The 19,879-nt window shown below is 43.6% G+C and overlaps 1 protein-coding gene across 1 annotated transcript in view; it reads right to left on the bottom strand.

The window, feature by feature from the left end:
* Window positions 1-6,166: 6,166 nt before the first annotated feature.
* HADH (hydroxyacyl-CoA dehydrogenase) overlaps window positions 6,167-19,879 on the bottom strand; it is a 55,007-nt gene continuing 41,294 nt past the window's right edge. Inside the window, exons 5-8 of the mRNA XM_004380223.2 lie at window positions 17,428-17,517; window positions 13,736-13,808; window positions 8,046-8,162; window positions 6,167-7,041 (exon numbers count right to left, since the gene is read on the bottom strand). Coding sequence (XP_004380280.1) covers window positions 6,923-7,041; window positions 8,046-8,162; window positions 13,736-13,808; window positions 17,428-17,517 — 399 coding nt within the window. The 3' untranslated portion in view covers window positions 6,167-6,922. The remainder of the gene's footprint in view (window positions 7,042-8,045; window positions 8,163-13,735; window positions 13,809-17,427; window positions 17,518-19,879) is intronic.

The following is a 19,879-nucleotide window of genomic DNA, read 5'->3' as shown; positions in this document are numbered from 1 at the left end:
AAAAACCATCCTGTTTTCATGACCTTTCAATTTGAATGAGGCACATTCAACATTGTGGCCAACTGCAACTTTTATTCTGAAACTTGTTTGGAATGCTCGTCTCTACTCTCCCCTTCAGCCTTTTCTCCCCACAACAGAGTTTCTCAGACTGGATGACAAAATCTTCAGCCAGTTGTTCTGTGTCGCTGATTCCCACTCGTGGCGACCCCATGTAACAGAGCAGAACTCCCCCATAGGGTTTCCTAGGCTGTAGTCTTTAACATTTTTGCATTTTTTAAAATTGAACTTTAGATGGTTTACAGAACTAGCTTCTCATTAAACGGTACATAGATTGTTTTATGGCATTGGTTAACAACCCCATGACATGCCAGTACTCTCGCTTCTCGAACTTGGGTTCCCTATTACCAGCTTTCCTGTCCCCTCCTGTCTTCTAGTCCTTGTCCCTGGACTGTTGTACCCCATTAGTCTTGTTTTGTCCTATGGGGCTGTCTAATCTTTGGCTAAGAGGTTAACCTCCGGAGTGACTTCATTACTGGGCTAAAAGGATGTTCGAGGGCCACACTCTCAGGTTTCTCCAGTCTTTGTCAGGCCAGTAAGTCTGGTCTTTTTTTGTGGGTTAGAATTTTTTCTACATTTTTCTCCTCCTCTGTCCAGGACCCTCTATTGTGATCCCTGTCAGAGCAGTCAGTGGTGGTATCCGGGCAGCATCTAGTTGTACTGGACTCAGTCCAGTGGAGACCACGGTAGTTGTGGTCTATTAGTCCTTTGGACTAATCTTTCCCTTGTGCCTTTAGTTTTCTTCATTCTCCCTTACTCCTGTCAGGGTGAGACCAGTGGAATATCTTAGATGGCCGCTCACAGGCTTTTAAGACCCCAGATGCTACTCACCAAAGTAGAATGTAGAACATTTTCTTTATAAACTATGTTATGCCAATTGAGCTAGATGTTCCCCGAGACCATGGTCCCCACAGCCCTCCGCCCAACAATTCAGTCCGTCAGGGAGTTTGGATGTGTCCATGGAGCTTCCATGACCTTACCCTGAACAAGCTGTGCTGGCTTCCCCAGTATTGTGTACTGTCTTACCCTTTACCATAGTTACCACTTATCTATTGTCTATTTAGTGTTTTTCCACCCCACCCCCACCCCTCCCTTCCCTCGTAACCATCAAAGATTGTTTCTTTTTGTGTGTAAACGTTTTCATGAATTTTGAAAGTAGTGGTCTCATACAATATTTGTCCTTTTGTGATTGACATTTCACTCAGCATAATGCCTCCAGATTCATCCATATCGTGAGATGCTTTGCAGATTCATCATTGTTCTTTATCATCGCATAGTATTCCATTGTGTGCATGTACCACAGTTTATCCGTTTGTTGATGGGCATCTAGGTTGTTTCCATCTTTTTGCTATTGTGAACAATGCTGCAGTGAACATGGGTGTGCATGTGTCTATTCGTGTGACAGCTCTTATTTCTCTAGGATATATTCCTAGGAGTGGGATTGGCTGGATCATATAGTATTTCTATTTCTAGTTTTCTAAGGAAGCACCATATTGTTTTCCAAGATGGTTGTACCATTTTGCATTCCCATCCTAGGCTGTAATCTTTGTGGAAGCAGGTCACCAGGTCTTTTCTCCCTTAGAGCGGCTGATGGATTCAAACCCCCGACCTTTTGGCTAGCAGCCAAGCACTTAACCACTGCACCACCAGGACTCCTTCTTCAGACAGTATTGGTGGGGAATTTCAAGTAGTGATAAAGGACCCTGGAGCGCAGAGTCCCAAGGAGGCTGTGGTTCATGGGGGGTGGGATAGGTGTGCAAATTGCAAGTCATGTGAATAAGATGTACTGTCACCAACCTTCTGGTATTTGGGATTAGCTGTGATTTTAATAAACGGAAGCTAGAAACTAATTCTCTCTCTTAGCAAAAGACAAGCTCCCTTCCCCCTGTACACATACACAAGACTTAACAGGAATGGGAGGACAATAGAGAAAATCAAGACATAGCATTAATAACCTTACCTTAGGCCTATGACTTGAAAGAACAGTGTGCTGGCTATTGGCAAGAATCCACCTGAGACCAAGTGCTGACAGGGTAGTTAATTCCCTTTCGCATCTCTGTGCACTGCGCGTTCTCAGACCAGGATGCATGTGTACACTAAAGTTTCTATTTCCCTCCCTTTTGCAGTGTTTTCACCAGTTAAGCAGGAGCTTCTTCACCTAAAATCCAGAGCACCTTTGCACCAGACAGCCTCTTCTCTGGGACTCCTGGGGACTAGAGCAGGACTAGACAAGAACTTTTCACTTTGCTTACCTGGTCTACCACAAATCAGTGTGGTGGAGGGAAAGACTGCTGTGTGCCCTCACCCTTCCCCAGAACTTCAATATTGAGGATAAAGAGCTCGGAAAACCACGTTCCCAGAAACATATGCCAAGACCTCCTCAAGGCTCTGGCATGAGGCTTTTAGGGTTCAGCCATTCAAACTGCCCGAAGTAGAAACTTGGTTTCCAAATGCCTTCCTCCCCCAGCACGGCTTTTGGGAGCTTCTACTTCCTGTCTTCTAAACTTGGTATTCGAGTCAAGTGGCTGTTTGAGACAGGAGGAAGCCGAGTTCTCATTCCAGGCCTTTTTCCTTTATAATACCTGTTTGCCTGAGAACAGGCTACATTTTTCTGGTGGAATATTCCAGTAAGTGCATCTAAAGCAATGTGGTTTGGAGACCCACATTCAGACACCACGGCTTCTCTGCATCACAAATCCTCTGCCATACAAAGAAGCTCTACCTTAATAAGCTAATGCTTAAGTCAGCTATGGTAACCCCTCCCGGCTCCTTGACACTGATTAAAGAGCTGCCTGAATTAGTTTCAGCCCTAAGGGTGATCCCTACTATTGCTCCCGTCTGAAGTAACTAATTAATAGATTTAGTGGGGACTCACTCCCACAGCTTCGGCCCTAAGAGTGAATCTTTAGAAGCTCACCTAGTGTCATTTGAAAACTACACTACAAGAGATTGAAGTTTAATTTTTCTCCTGTTCGTCTATCACCGTTTTCCTAATTACCCTATGTGTTAGAAGAATTTTGGGGAACTTCCCTCCTAGGTACTTTTTTCCTGGAGTCTTAAACCATCCCATCTACTGCCCATACATCAACATACAACGTAACTTACAGGAGTGACTGTTTCCCTGCACTTTAACCCCTCCTGATGAGCCTGAGCAGCACCTCTGCGGAAGTTTAGAAAGACCTTCTGGAGCGGCTGTGTGGTGGAGTATGGAGCTCCAGCTCTAATCTCTTCCCCAGGTGGCCCAACAGCTTAACTTCTAAGACTCTCTTTTACAAGGCACTTGGGCCTGCTGCCAGTCTTCAGTCTCCTCCCCCAGGTTCAGGGCTGACTGTAACCCATTAGGTTTACAGGAACTGTGGCCTCATTCCAAGCTGGATGCAGAGGAGGGAGGGTGGCCATAACTGGCCTGTCCATGCCACGCAGTGTGCGCAGGACCTGAAAGCCATCATCTCAAGCAGCTGTTAACAGCCCCGTGGGAGAGGTTCCACTGTTACGCCCGTCTCGGCAGATATATCCAAACCGGAAAGAACCCTGAGGTTACAGGTAGGGTGGTGAGTTGAGAACTAGAACCCGGATCTGTTTGAATTCCAAAGTCTGTGGTGTTGATCATTTATATAGATTCATACTTCAGCAGCTACAGTTAAGTGATTTTAACTTAAAAATTGAATAATAGTATCCATGATACGATTTTTGTGTCCTTCAGGAGTTAAACTTTGTTCTGCCATTTAAAAATAATAGGTGTTAAGAAAAATTGCTACAATAACGACAAAAACTGTGATTATGAAATATTGAGACTGATTTAAAAAATAATTACAACCAAACGGGTTCTGCCTTTCAAAACAGTCTTGAAGATACAGCAATGCGCCCTTGTTCAAAGCATTTTTAAGATTACTATTTATGCAGCATCCATACTTATTTACAAGACAGTCCCATAAAATTATAGCCACACCTTGTATTTTTGGTAGACTTAATCGGTTACTTCGGTTGAAATATTAAGTGGATTAAAATCAAGGTGGGACAAGATAAGAGCTTGTTTCAAATGTGTGAAAAGTATAACTCACCAACAAAGAGAGAAAACATAATTACTGAATGTTGTTGTATAAGCCGTGACTAATATACTGGTCTTACCCTATCAACTACGAGTGGTTCAGTCTAAACTGAACTTCTGAAAGCTGACGTGTTAAATAATCAGAAATTCAGTATTTAACAGAACCCAGTGGTGAATCATTTTATAACAAGGAGATTTTTATACCACAGATTCTGTCCCAAGACGTGGCTCCACCTTACCCCCATGCCATGCCATTTAGCAGTTCCAATACGGCAAACACACCTTACAACTGATGTCACAAGAAGTTAGCCAACTATTTTCCCCTGAGGAACTGTTACTTACAGTGATCTTAAAGATATTAATGGACTGTAACTTTTATTTTACAAAGACATCTAGTAAGCATGAAAACTGTTCTTCAAAGAACTCCATCTTACTAAACATAATTGAGGCCTACGTGATAGCTATGCTCAGCGGCTCAGTCTCATTCGACATTTCATAAATTGTATGGTTTTATTTTTCATTTTATATTTTCATTTCTATTGTAGGAATAAAAACACTAAGAGGTACTTTAAAAAAATTTTTAATAAACATTCATGGTTTCTATTGGGAGGTAAGCTTGGGGAGGGAGGAGAGATGGCAGTGGTGAGGCTGGGGCCCAGCAGCACCGCCTGGACTCACCCACCTTCCTCAACAAGTGTGGACAAAACACAGTAGAGGAAAACATAAGGCCTGACGGGGTTCTTACTAAGGTTCGGTTTTCAACCACGGACTACTGCAAACGGCAGCAGCTCCATGCACAGCTGGTCTGTATTTGGAAGCAGAGGACCTGACTGAGGAGACCTTCCTTCAGTCCTTGGAGTTCCCTGCGGGAAGCAGCTGTACTCACCTCAGAGAGAAAAGACAGGGAGAAAGCCACTCCCGCCACCCATGTATAAGGAGAGAAGGATGTTCAAAATGTGTTCCAGGTCCCGAATAGGATGCATGGAAAAGGTATTCTGAAAAGAATAAAAAGATGCTCCGAGGCTGCCATGCTTTTTTGACTTTTGGTAGTCTAAAGGTGCATTTAAAAATCTCAGTCAGAAAAAGGTTGCTGTGCCCCTACCCTTGCATCCCGGCAGGCGCGGTTCTCGGGGCTGACAGGCACGTTGCTGAGTTCTATCTCTTTCCTGGAATTCAGTGGTCAAGAAAGAGCCCTGCCATTTCCAGGACAAGGGCCACACATCCTATGGGGACTCTGGTCAGAGAGTGAGAAGTCAAGTCCCGTCTTCCTAAGCCCAGGGCTCATGTCAAAGGTCAAGAGTCAGCCTGGGAGTGAGCAGGGAGCTGTCAGACCACAAGGTAACCTTTATTAATGGAAATGGTGGTGGCTTCCCAGGTGCTTCCTTTCTTCGTTAGGAAACGTTTTGTAAGAATAACCCATAAGTTTCCTAAATAAACCAGGTTCTATGTGTGGTAGAAATGTCAGTGCGTGTCTGTTTATTTTCACTCTCTACTATAATTAGATTCAAATAAAAAAATGTATTTATAAACACCCTTTTATCAGTCACAGAACGAAGAAAAACAATTTCTCAGCCATTAGAACTGTGATGTCCATGTTGGTGACAGTCCTGTCTGCAACTCTGGATTTAGATTTTCTAATTTGTTCTTTTGTATTTAATTTTATCATCACAACCTAGTTCTAATTCTGGCTCTGCTACAAAATATCTGGTGACCTTGGGAACATCATTTGAGCTCTCTGTGAGGCCACTGACTTCAGGGTTTCTGACATCTTTCCAGCTTGAAAATTCGATCTTGGAAGACACTTCCTCAGGCCAATGATTAAAAGAAGCTTGTGTTACACTACTGGACTTTGCTGGCAAAGAAAAAACAGATGTTCCTTAAAAATCTTTCTCTGTGCCTTATTACTGCTTTACTGGGAAGAAATCTGGAAGGGACAGTCGCAGGCAGGTTTATGCATGAATGTCTTTCCTTGCTGTTCCTTTCCCACCACTGACACTTTAAAAAAGAATAGTAAGCCAAAGAAGACTGGGTATAGCTTTTGCTTAAATTACCAATCTTTACTTTTATAATCACTTAAATTTATTATGATTTGAAATTACACATATTTTTATTTTTGATCCAAATTTTTACAGATTAAAAGATTACATTTTATTGAAGTCAATTTACAGGCAGTTTGTAACACACGGATTTCTTTAAAAAAGAGAGAGTAATCATTAAGATTGCAGATGTGAATGATCATGAAAAGAGAGCTCCTCCTGCAAACCCAGCACTGAGTTATTCCCACCAATTCAGCAGCAGCATCCTGATGATGAGTGGAACAAGGACGTAACATCTTAGGTCATGCCCAGAATGTAGAGTAAGGCTGAAGCTGCAGGTAGCAAACGTTCTAGTACACACTTCACAGACATACCACATACCAGTGGCTCATGACTCCCCTGCGAGGCAATGATGAAGACAGTGCGCTCTCAGAGGAAGGCTTTTTCCCTTTACAAGTGAGTGAATTCAGGCAATTCTTTACGAAAATGAAAAAGTCCAAAAGTAATGTTTGCTCCAAGGCACCAAGGGTATAAAGCTTTTTAGGAAATACCCAAAAATGAACAGACTGAAAAAGGGAATTAGTTCTCTGTGAAGGAATCAGTTATTACTGCAACTAGTGTAAATAATTACTTCAGAAAGATTATAATAAAAAATGTACACTGAGCAGACTGTGCGGTGTGAGGGAATGTCTGACCAGAGAACATTCCCACGGGCACTTGGGGAGCCAGCTGGTACATGCTTGATTCCATGGGTTCTTCCCGGAGCCAGAGGAGCTGAGCATCATTTGTATTTGTAAAATCCTTCTCCAGTCTTCTTGCCCAACTTATTCTCTGCTACCAGTTTATTCATGATCGGGCTGGGCTGAAACAAGGGGTTCTGTACATCCATTTCATGCCACCCTATTAGAGGAGGGAAAGGGTTTCGGATGAAGTCCTGTGTTTACTACTACGCCTCAGCATTGCCAGGGCAAGACTGGCAGAGCTTGGAGAAAAGATCTCCTATTCTGATGTGGGAGAGCCTCTCGGGTGTGGCACCCACTCAGGCCACCACAGCAGAGGCACAAGGAGGGCTTAGCTGGCCCAGCCACATCAGCCCTAGAGCCTCTGCTGCCACGTGGTGGCGCGGCTGTTTATCCCGGCCCTTCTTGGTGATCACTAACGTCAGACTTCAGTTTACCAGAGGGCCAAGAACACAAGCAGAGCCCCTTAATTCCTGGTTTGACTCCTCAGTCAACAGCTTTCAGAATGCATGTTTAAAATCTGCATTTGCCACCACTGGTATATTCTGTATCCTCATAAAATGCAGACTCTCACGCTTCTCAGTCCTCTCAAATACGCAAGTATTCTTTGTGAAACATGATAATAATGAGCTACACCTGACTGCAGTAGTTTTGAGTAATGAGCTACATGTGACTTCACCCCAGTTTTAATAATTATTTTTACCCTGTCTTCAGAGTTACTACATTAAAATGGGTACATTTTAAAAAATGGTTGTGTACTTGATCGCAATGGTGTTCATGCAAATCAACACACGTGGTGAATAACACATTGTACCAATGTCAATCTGCTGGTTTTGATACCACACTATGGTTATGAAAGATGTAACCACTGGGGAAACTGGGTGAAGGGTACCCAGAACCTGTCCGTACTATATCTGTAACATCCTGTGAAATCTGTAATTAAAAATTAAAAAAAAAAAAAAGGTTACCCTGTTAGGAGGCACTACACAATCACATTTTCCCTTCCCCTATTAACTTGAATCTTAAAGCTGGTGAGGCAGGGAGGTAGACTCTGGAAGGTCTGCTTAGGCTCATAATTTCTGTTTTAAATAGGCAGTATAGTCCATAGTTCACAGACACTACCTCACCTCAATAAGAGAGAGAACAGAGAATTCCAATTCCTACCGTCCACAATGAACTTTGTAGTATCCAGCCCAACGTAGTCAGTAAGCTCAAATGGGCCCATGGGGTACCCAGCTCCCAGCTTCATAGCACTGTCGATGTCTTCCTTGGACGCGTCACCTGGAAGAAAAGGGCAACACTGAGTCACCAACATTGCTCCCACAATTCTCCCCATCACGGGCTGGTCCCACAATTACTGGAGTTTTGTAGATCTGCACATTCAAAAAACGCTTAGAGTCAGGATTCCTGGCTAGAGTAAGATTTCACCTCAGAAGTACAAGCCAAATAGGTCACAAAATTTTCAAAGCTATTCTGCTGTGTCATGTAAATTCTAGAGCATTGCTACCTTGCTGATAGAGAGAGAAGGCCCTGGTGGGGATTTTCCAACTCTGGAATAATTTATTAAAATATCATATTTAAAGCTACATCATTTTTTGACTGAGAAATAGGCTTCTTTAAAAAAAGGTATGAACTAATAAGCTGTTTTTGTGTGGAAAATGTATTTATTTTCTTTCTTGGTTTGTAAGTAACAAGTATTCCCATGGAACAGTCACATGAACTCTTTAGTCAAGATAACTGTTTAAAAAGCCCAAACATTATTTAGAATTGTCCAGCAGGTTTGAGATTGGGGTGAGTAGACTAAGACAGAGGTCAATGGGCTTCTTCCTAAGAATTTTACCCTTAATGGATTGACCTTGGGACACAAGAGGCCTTTATAGGGAACTGCTCCCTTCCTTCAAAATCAGGAACTGGAACAGTCTATACAGTGCCTATCTAGAATTTTGTTCCAAAACATAAAGTAATGGTCAATCATACCAAAGCTAGTTAAGGGCGGGGGCGGGGGGAGAAGGCTAAAACAGACAGGATTTTATGCCTAAAAATTGCAGACTTTTAGGCACAAAGAGCAAGAACTACTTAAACATCTACAAAGACTTATTTTTCAAGGCATATGAAATACTAAACTAAAGTCAAAGGATTGCAAGGTAATTCAAGGTGATGAAATTAAAGTACCATCCAATTATTTTTCATGGGTGACATTATTAGTACTACACCAGTTAGTCAACCAGAGGATTCTGACAATTGTGATTTGAATTTTAAGCCATAAAAAAGCAAAGAATGATAATATACATTAACCTTATAAAGGTGAGACAAAGAAAAAAAAAAGACAAGTTCTCAGAGCTTATGAGAGAACTCAGATGTGTACACCAAAAATTTCAACGTAACAAGTGTTGAAGATTCACAAGGTTCTGTGTGAGCAAAGATGGAGAGATTTAGTCCGACCACCACAACCTCACCAAAACCACCACTGCTGAGGCCCTGGTTCCCAAGGATGAAGAGAATCGCAGGAGAAGAGCGGGTGAGGAGGGCATTCCAGGCAGAGAGAATAGCACATGCAAAAGCAGGGGTGAGACGGAACATGTCATATTTGGGGTGTGGCTCTGCAGCTCGTAAATGGATTCTACTCAGAGGATTTCACCAGAGCCCGAGGCTTCTATGGGGTTATAAGAACGTGGGAGTTGACAGCCAAACATACCCCTCTCTCATAGCTTAGCACCTGCTGGTCCCTGCGCTTGGACGCTCGGCCTTCAGATGTTTGTATGGCCTGAACCTTGACTTCCTTCAGTTTTCTGCTGAAGTGTTGCCCCATCAGAGAGAGGACACACTGCTACGTATAAAATATATAAAACAGTGACTGCTGGAACTCCAAGACAGGACCCCACTATCCCACTGACGATTGTTCTCCACTATCACTGATCACAACCTAACATGTTATCTATTGGTTCACTGATTATGGTCTAGCTCCCCTCATTAGAGTGTAAGCTCCTTGTGGGCAGAAATCCGATTACATAATAGTTCCAATTTAACTAAAGTTATTTAGTCAAATCTATATTCAAGGAGAGGACAATGAACCCTAGAGCTAGCGGCAAAGTGTAATTCCAGAGTCAGAGACTCTTTGGAGGACAACTGTACTTCAAAAAATAATTACAGCGTATCATGTAAAAAAATCTAAACAGTTTTACAGTCAGTGTAAATGTAAATTCTTCTGAGTAGTACAGAACAAAATAGTTGCAAAAACAACGACAAAAAAAGAAACCAAGAGAAATAAACACACGCAGATTGGTATGCCAAGTATGAGTTAAATGTTGTGTCATGTTTTACGGACTAATAATTCCTACACTTCTTTAGAGTCAAGTACTTCTCTGAGAATCTGACATTCTCTCCATAAAAACCACACATGTACACAGAATTCTACACCAGCCATGGGAGGTTCATGGAACTCCTTCTCCCCGAGGTTAAGAGCCCCTAACTCTGGACAAGACAACAAAGAAAAGCTTCATCAGTGAACTTTCCAATCTTCTGGGCTGGGGACCAGTAACCTGGGACGTGGGACCTGCCCCAGCATCTTTCTCTCACTAGCTCATCAGCACCACCTACCACCCATTCTCGGCAAAAACAAGAAACCGGGATCACACCAATACAGATGAGAAACAGGGCCCAGCCACTTTATTCATCAACAGTTAGCTATTAAATGCCTGTCACAGACAAGCACTTTGGGATATAAAGATGAAGAGGACCCGGACACTGTCCCAGAAAACAGTACAACAGAAGAAAGATAACATGCCACAGGGAAGAGAGTGGCAAGAGCCTCAACGGGGACGTAAAGCATACAGACAGTTATGACAACAGAGATTACGTCCAGCTCGCAGCACTGAGGAAGCTCCAGTGGGGCCTTGTGAGCATGTGGTGCTGACAGCAGGGGCCGAGGGTGAGGAAGAAGGAGGTTCACTGCCAAGGGCGTTAGAGTTGGTAGGTCACTACAGAACCACTGAAAACTCTTGAGCTGGGAATGACAGTGAGCAGAATGTCAGACAGTGACTGGGAGGCGGGCTCATTAAGCTACCAGAGCCTGCACCCGCACAGCTCTCCTAAGAGCTAACCATGCAGACCCCGACCCTGCCGGAGCCAACCAATCACAGTGGGCATCTGCCTCCTCAAAGGTGTGGAGAGACAGCTCTGACCCACAGGGACAAAAAGTGACTAACTGCACCAATCAGGCCCTCAATTATAGCGAACTGTTCTGAAAGGGAGAGAGCGAGGACAGAAGCTGAAGGGCGCTGAGACAGAAGGCACAACACAGCAGAAGCCATGAGGCTCGGAGCAGTTGGGGGCAGTGGTAAGGGAGGGCCAATGAACCACCAGTAGACACCACGGGGAGTCAGTGAGAGGCACTGGTGGGAGGGCCTCCTGGCTTCCTGAAAGCCACTCAGCGTCCAGGAGACCTGACTGGTCCATGGCTGAGATGATTCTCTGCTCGAATATGCCACACATCCTTATGACAAGCCTCCACCATACGAGGCAGCATTTAACAACAGGTGTGGATGGAGCGCTCCACGGCTGGGGGTATCAATCGTGCTGTAGAAAAAGGTTTTTCCCAAATGCGTTCGGATAGGGCTGGGCTAAACAAAGTCAAGAGTGTCTACACTGCAGAGGTTTCTTTAATATGCTACTGCATCCTGAGACTCCCTCAGCTGGAGATGTGGGAGATACAGTACGCAGTGTGTCCTACATTTCTTTAACAACTTGCCATTTTTTCTGCAAGTGTGGCCGAGGACTGCGTTATAGAGGATACCAGTTTGGAAAGACATGTGAGGTGAGTTCCTTTGCTGCCTGAAGGAGCTGAGGCAGCCGGACTGGCAGAGGGAAAGGAGAGATGAAAAGGCAGCACACACGAATGAAAAATGACTGATGGACAGAAGTGGCAGACCAGAGAGGGAGATCCGAAGATAATTTCAGGTTTCAAAGTGTCATTGATGCTCAGAGCAGCTGAGCAGCAGGTAAATGGCAACTGGATGGCGGGCATGCCGCTCAGCACTCCTCTGTGCTGGCTGAAATGGGGAGAAGAGCAAAGCAGCAGAGGGACGTGGTACAAAGCTGGAGGGGCAACCTAAGAAGGGGAGACCTTAATGTGGATGGCGGGGAAGCAGCATCCAACCCAGACGTGACGTCCAGTCCCCTCCAAAGGGAATGCTCCAGTTTACAAGCCCCAAGAAGGCTGCTGGAGAAAGAGGCAAAGGGCCCGACCATGAGGAATCTGTTGTTGGTAGTGCCAGAGCAGATGAGCACTTTTCACATGGGGCCAGATATGGCCCTTGCAGCCTCACCTCACAGTGGCTAGCGATGGACGGTGAGGGTCAAAGGGAAACGCACCTGTTTAGAAAGGACCCCTGCTGGCTGGTGGGAGGAGCAGAGGACAAGAAAACGGTTTTCAACTAACAATCAGACACACAGTACATCTGAAAATATATCAAAGTGACAGTATGTTTCAGTGAGAAAAACACCACCAAGATGGGGATCACCCACTGTTACGTTCTAAAAAGTGGCATGTTATTTAAAAAAAAAAATGTGTTTAAAGGTAGGGCAAAATGCTTCACGCTTTCTTTGAGGTGTAATTAGGCATATTTGTTGATAGATAAACACACAAGTGTTGGTTTGATCTTGGAGCAAAAGCGAGGCAACTGCTTCCATAAACCATAGAGGACAGTTTTAATATTTAAAGCAGATTTTGAGGAAGCAAATGTGCTTTCATCTCCCTGGAAGAGCTGGTGTAAATGTTTTGTTTCAAAAATGACACTCTCAGGGGCAAGCATTTGTGAGTGAAGTAATTGAAAACAATTACACTTCCTTTTTATCCAATCTCAGTAAGGCTTGTTTTACCTTTGAAATGGGGGAGATGGTAGGCAGGAGACATGTCATTTTATAGCCCTGGAACACACTCCAGGCCTTGTATTTCTAGAACAGGGAAGACTATTATTTGTCAATCAACAATATTTGAGGAAAATATTCTAGACCATCCTTATGGTTAAAAAAACAAGCACCCCAATATCACTCAGTAAGGGCAGAGGGCTGCTAGGAAGTCTTTATCACATACAAGCCTTGTCCCATATTTCCCAACACCCTTCACACAGTCACAGAATTTTAGGATTTTAAGGAGTTTTAGACTCTCATACAAAAATATACACACACTATTATGTGACCCCAGTTGCTCTCCTCACACTGGACAGCCGACTCCTCCTTTCCACCCTGGATTTCCTGTGTCCATTCAACCAGCTCCTGACCCTTTCTGCCTTCTCATCTCACCTCTGGACAGGTGCCACCCATTTAGTCTCATGTATCTACTTGAGCTAAGAAGCACACTCTTCACGACTATCATTTTATGTCCCATAGTCCAGTCTAATCTTTGTCTGAAGAGCTGGCTTCGGGAATGGTTTTAGTTTTGGGCTAACAGACAGTCTGGGGGGCCATGTCTTCCAGGGTGGGACATTAGGGCATTTTAGAGATCACCTCACTCAGTGATTTGTAAATTATTATTTCCTTTAAAGCAGTAAACTTTTTAACTAAAAGCAGAGATCCAGGATATAAATCCAAGTCGGTCGTGGAATTGTTCTGGCTAGGACTTAGTGGGGTCCCAGAGCTGAACCTCAGAGGTCTCACAGAGAACCCAGCAGGCCCTGGGAACACAGTGACAGGGTACCAGGGCCCAGAGGGGTGAGGCCCAAGCTCACACAGCTAGAACGCACAAGCTCCTTCCCTCTACTCCAACCATCCCACCCTTCCTACAGACACTGTACAACTCCTGGAGGGCGGCGCCAGGAGCGGAGACCAGCTGCTCCCGGCCGGGTCAGGACAGCTACCTCGTTCATACAGCCTGATGGCTTCCATGAGGTATGGCACCAGCAGACGGTTGACAATAAACCCGGGAGTGTCCTGTTGTAGGAGAAAAATAAAAACAATGGAATTTTCAATAAATTTCATCTGTGAGTGCCCCTTTACATCCTGCATTACGTTATCCACATTTATCAAGCTGTTCAATGTTTTAAAGTACCAATATAGCCTTATTCCTATCTCACATGACAATTTATCCAACAATCATGCTACTGCCTGCCCCCAGTAGCATCAACAGTCATGGGGGCAGGCAGACCTGGGCTCAAACTCTAGCACTCTGCCTTGCAGCCTTCTGATACTCAATCTCCTCATCTCAGAACCGGGGGGATTAATGTCTGCTTCATAAGTTATGATGATAAATTTAAAAACACATAAATGACACGTGCACATAACCTACATTCAAACGGTAGCCCCTTCATTCCTCTCCTCTCACAGCCTTTTCAGAAATCTCGAAAAAGTTTAACACTCCCTCTTAAACAAACCTCAAAGGAGAACTAATTTCCAGGCTCTCTAGGGCCCTTCGGCTGCTCAGTGTTTTCTCCTGCTCCACTGCACAGTCCAGGAAAATGGAGCTGGGGGCAGCGGCTGGGGTACACGAGCAGATCCCCGATAGATGGTGGCCTTTCCCAGCACACCAGCTCAGACCCGCAGCCCTGGAGATGACCCCCTGTACGGCAGGCACACCCCTCTCGTTGATCCTTCCTCCTTGTTAAGACACTAATCACCTCTCCTGAGGGCTGGTGTGGGTTTGGGATTTTACCTACTGATCTCTTTTGGGTGCCTGTGAGGAAGGCTGTGTTGGTAATTTTGGGGTGGTATTTAGTGAAGCTGATTTCCACTAAGTAAATGGTGCCCCCTCCTCTGTCAAAAGGCTGTGATGTTCCTGAGGTCAGAAATCCTCACCTTGGCCCTGGGCTTGTATTCAGTTTCTAGCACCTGCTAGGCACTCAATCAACACTTGAATAAAGATGACTAGGCTCACGCATTTCTCCTATGGATAACCCAACTGCATGCTATGTAAGCTGGACAGTAAAACAACATGATGTGTACCTCCTGTAACTTTGGACAAGCTGCAAATAATCCCAACTCCTATCTCCACAAGAGCACAGACATGCACAAAAGTGCTTTATCAGTTTAATCAAGATTATATTAATGAAACCATGCTTACGCTTAAAACTGAGGCAAAAATACGCTTTTTAACTTAAAAAGGTTTACTGCAGAAACTCAGGATAGAATGCCTGAAAACATGAAGCACACCATGTACAAGATGAAAAGTCAGAAAACAGTCTCAGAAAAATATCTGCTTTGATTATAACAGTTAATATCTTCTAAATCAAGAGCTCACAGAACTCAATAAAGTGCTAAAACTCAAAAAATACTTAAAACTCATTAGGAATCAAAGAAATATTCATTCGCATTAAATAGCATTTTTGCCAATAATATCATCAAGTTGTTTTTTTTTTCATTGTAATATTCAAATATCCATGATGCAGAAAGGTATTCTCATAATATTAGTGAGACTAGAAAGAGACATAATCCTTTTTATAAAGCAGTTTAAATTACATAGTCATAAGCCTTACATTTTTCTTAATCTTTTATGTATGTATTTACTTCAGACACTTTATTTACTATACTTACTATGTGCCAGGCAGTAAGGACTTTACAAAATTAATTTATGTACTCCTCATAATACCCACGAGACAGGTTAAGTAACTTGCCCAAGATCACACAGCTAGTAAAAACCCACTCAGGCTGATTCCAGAGTGCACGCCCGTAACCTTTACACCATGCTCTCCCTATGAAGAAGGACATACTCAGGGCACATTAATGCCATCCTTCTATGTCAGGTGCTGGAAAACTATGATCCCACAGGCCAAATCTAGCCTACAGCCTGTTTTATAAATAAAGTTTTATTGGAGCACAGCCACACTCACCCCTTAATGTATTGTCTATGGCTGCTTTTGCACTAAAACAGAATTGAGTAGTTGCCAGAGAGATCATATGGGCCTGCAAAGCCTAACAAATTTACCATCTGGCCATCTGCAGAAACAGTTTGCTGACCCTTGTTCTCTGTAGTTGCTACACTTTTTCTGAATGTTCGAGAGCCTAAATAACTGAGCCAGAAAGACTCCTGGAGAGCCCTCAGGTATCACAGAGAGGAAGAGTTCTGGAATGACGTAACAAGGGCCACTCGATGAGACTAATGAGCTCCCAGCCCACAGCTGCTGTGGCCACTATGATGGGAGAATGGATCGCCATGGTCCGTGATCTGTGATCACACTGCTGAAGATAATCACGGGCTTTTTCTTGCACCCCCATTTTTATACCTAGTTTATCTGCTACGCACTGCTCTTCTTTCTAACGCTATTACTACTTTCTCCCACTAACAGAGCACAACAGGTAAGAAAGTACAGTCACAGCATCCAGTTATTAATGTGGTATTTTTAAATCCAGATTTAAAATAACAACAATGACAAAAAAATAGGTGTTAAAAAAATGAGACCCCCTAATAATAACAAACTACTTTCTTAGGCTGCGGGGACCTGCTCTCTTTGGCTATTGGAGTCCACATGAACAGACAGGTGGTGATGGAACAGATGACTTATTCAGATGATTCACAAGTATATGATTTTCAGATGATTCACAAGTATATGATTTTACACAGGTTAATACAATACTGTGAGTTCAAACTTGAGAATATTTTAGAAAGCAAAAGGATGTTATAAGAACTGTAATGACATAAAAGATTATGGTCAATATTGTATATGCAGCAATTGTTGAATGAGTGTATGTTTTGCTGTGTATATATTTTCACCAAAAAAAAAAAGAAAAAAAAAAAAAAAAGATCATAGTCAAAAGATAGCGGGCTTATTTATAAAACTTAGTAATGGTGTGGCACTTCTTGACACAACTGCCCCTTTAGAGAAACTGCAAAATCATGCAGAAGCATATGGTCCCCAAGTTTTTGGCAGAGGAACTAAAGCCAATGGAGTAACTAAAGGCAATAAAAATGAAGCAGGTTATCATTTCAGACTGTTGGGATGATTTCACATGTGATAACTGGATATCTTAAGAACTAAAAAAAAAAAAAAGGCTGGAGGTCAAGCGTGCCTTTCCACTCAACCACGCTTCTTATTGAAAAAAACAAAACACAACGGCCCACTGGGAACCAGCTTCCTGAGTGCTATTCTGGGCAGGGTGGCCTCTCCCCTCTCCCATCATTGCCCTAACATCTGTGATGTGCTTTCCAAAAGTAAAGCCCTAATTCTCCATTAGGGCTGCACGCGTCCTCCAGCCTGAGCCTGCCGCACCGTGCTCTGCTCCCAGTGGCCCCAAAGAAGCCAAACTGATGTGGTAAGAAAATGCAGCTGGTCATCAAGGGACAAAAGCCAGGACACACAGAGAAGTCCCACATCTTCTGTTCCCCTGAAGCCCGGGGCACCGTTCAGCTCTCAGACTACCCACCTGAGGGCCTTGGGCGTGGCTCAGGAGTCGGGTTTCCTGCCAGCAAACTGGAACGGAGGCAACTGCATGTGCAGCCTGCGCTTTACAGCACGCTGACAGGCTTGCAGTGACCAGTGCCCCACTGCTCATGTAATTCTACCAGGAAGGAGGCAGGCCCCAAGGAAGATCACCCCCTTCCCAAGCTACCATACTCCACCTTGCAAGAAACAGGATGCTTCCCCAGGGTTTTGCTAAAGTCCATCAGAGATTCAAACGTCTTCTGGCTGGTCATGGGTGTTTTAATGACCTGGAAATGCAAAGCAGAGAAGAATTATGAGTTGAGAGTCAGTAAACAACCTCAAGAGAACTGTTTGAGAAAATATCAATCAAAAAGGCCCAAGCAGATGACAAAAATAATTTTAGTTTCAGAACAGAAGTAGGGATTTCAAACTAGAAACAAAATGTTTACCAAAATGTCCATTTTAAGACAATGAAACACTAAAGAATGTACAAAATCAAGGCTGAAAGAGAAAGAAGAGAGAGAAAGAGTATGTGTGTGTGTGTGTGTGTGTGTGTCGTAGTTTTACAGGCTGATAATTGAGACAGACCTGGGTTCAAATCCCAAACCCACTACTTACTAGCTGGGTGACCCTGGGCATATTTGTCGAAACTGACATCACTCTACCCACCCCGAGGAGTGGTGTTGAGGGTGAAATCAGACTAGTGGATAAAGCGCTAAGCGCAGTGCCTGAGATGAATGAAGTGCTCAGTAAATGCTGGATTTTGTGACTGTTTGAGCTGCTATTGTTAATTATTTCAGGGAGGAAAGTGTAAGTCCACTTGGGCATGATACTTGCCGTTACAGTTTTCTGCAAGAGAGGAAGAAAAAGGAAATGCCGAAGTTCTGTTCCTACTCTTACCTCACAGAATGTCAGTGCTGGATGACACCGCAGAACATGGAGCCCCACCCTTGCCTATCACAGAAGAGAAGGAATCCCAGGAAACTAGTGACTTAGCCAAGTCACAGGTCTCTTGGACCCCTGGATGAGTGTTGCTGCCATTAGGCTACCCTCTTCCACACAGATGCATCTGAGCCTGGCAGGTGCCCTTTCCTTCAGAACAGGCTCCCCGGCAGAGCAAGGCTTTACATTTACAGCAAACGGGCCCGCGGACAGGCAAATGGAGAGAGACACCGATGAATTTAAACTCAAAATACGTATATGTAATTTATACGTAGTTTAAATGTCAGCAAGGAACGTCAACTAAGTCTGAGCAACAGGCTTGGCTCCTACGTCAGACCCTTTACGTGACCGCGTTGTTAGGTGCTGTCAGTCGTCGTTCTCGACTCACAGCAACACTACGAACGGAATGAAATCCTGCCTGGTCCTGCGCCGTCCTCATAATCGTGGGCAAGTCCCATCAGCCCTCTCTGTGCCTGCCTTCTCAACTATGAAATGGGGATAATAACGCTGGACACGTCCTCCCTGTCAGAGGGCCGTATGGCTTAATGAGCTGGTGTGCGTAAAGGGATGAAAGGTACCACGTAAATGAAGAGAATTATTATCGTTCATGTTCTAATGTGGTCACAGACTGGGGTGTGGTGGTCCATAATGACACTAAGGGAAGTAAATGAGTAAAAACCAAAAGCAGCACCATGAAGCTGGAGATGAGATGAGGAGTGGGATGAGATGGACCACAACTGCTCTGCAGGTGGCAAAAATCAAACAGCAATCCTAGGGTTTGTTCAAAAGGACGTCTAAAACGTCCCCATCAGAACTAACGAACTTGAGCGAGGATAAAAGGCTGCTACAACAGTAAAGGTTTCTGTTTTGTTTTGAAATGACAGAGATACATGTTTATTCATTCACTCAATAAATGGCAATGTGCTACAGGTAACTATTCTGTTTACAGTTCCACCAGAAAGAATCTGAGAAAATATATAAATGAGTCCAGTCTCAAGTAAAGAAGAGGCGCCACCCAGCTTACGGAACCACTCGTTCTGGGGCTCACCACCAGCATACACGAGAGCTACAGTTAAAGAATAAAAATTGAACAGAGAAGAGCACTTTTACAAAACATTTTCCAGAAAATGGTTAACATTCATTAAATGTTAGCTCTTAACAACCAAGGCCGTAAAGACATGATGGGACATTATCAGATAAATGCAGTTGATAGCAGCATTTTTAGAGTTCGAAGTAAATCTACACAATTTGTCTTAAAAATACATTTTGGAACAGCGTGCAGGGGGGAGAGAAGATACATGAGAACTCATACTTTCTCTGCAATTTTTCTGTAAACCTAAAACTTCTCTAAAAAAACAAAGTCTATTGAAAAGAAACCCATATATATACACAAATACAGTAACTAAAGAAATTAATTTGTCCCTAGGTACTGAGATGTTAAAAATGCCATTCTATTACTTTGTTTTTGTTTTTTTTTACACATAAAGTATAAATGTTGTTTCTTTTACTCCCTGTGTCCCTCATCCCTCCTCTTCATTCTTCAATGTCTTCAAAAACAGCCTTAGGGAACAGGGACAAACTGAAAGAAGCTGGGAAGCAATGTTGGTAGAACAGACAAATTCCAATTGCAAGATGGGTAGATTGCCACTTGAGAGAAAACTGTATGAAGATGCAGTCATCGTTAAACTAGACAGCAGCGCTTATGTG

This window comes from Trichechus manatus, unplaced genomic scaffold (genome assembly GCF_000243295.1).
Source record: "Trichechus manatus latirostris isolate Lorelei unplaced genomic scaffold, TriManLat1.0 scaffold00071, whole genome shotgun sequence".
Taxonomy (NCBI): Eukaryota; Metazoa; Chordata; class Mammalia; order Sirenia; family Trichechidae; genus Trichechus; species Trichechus manatus.
This window is presented reverse-complemented; position numbering and strand designations above follow the sequence as displayed.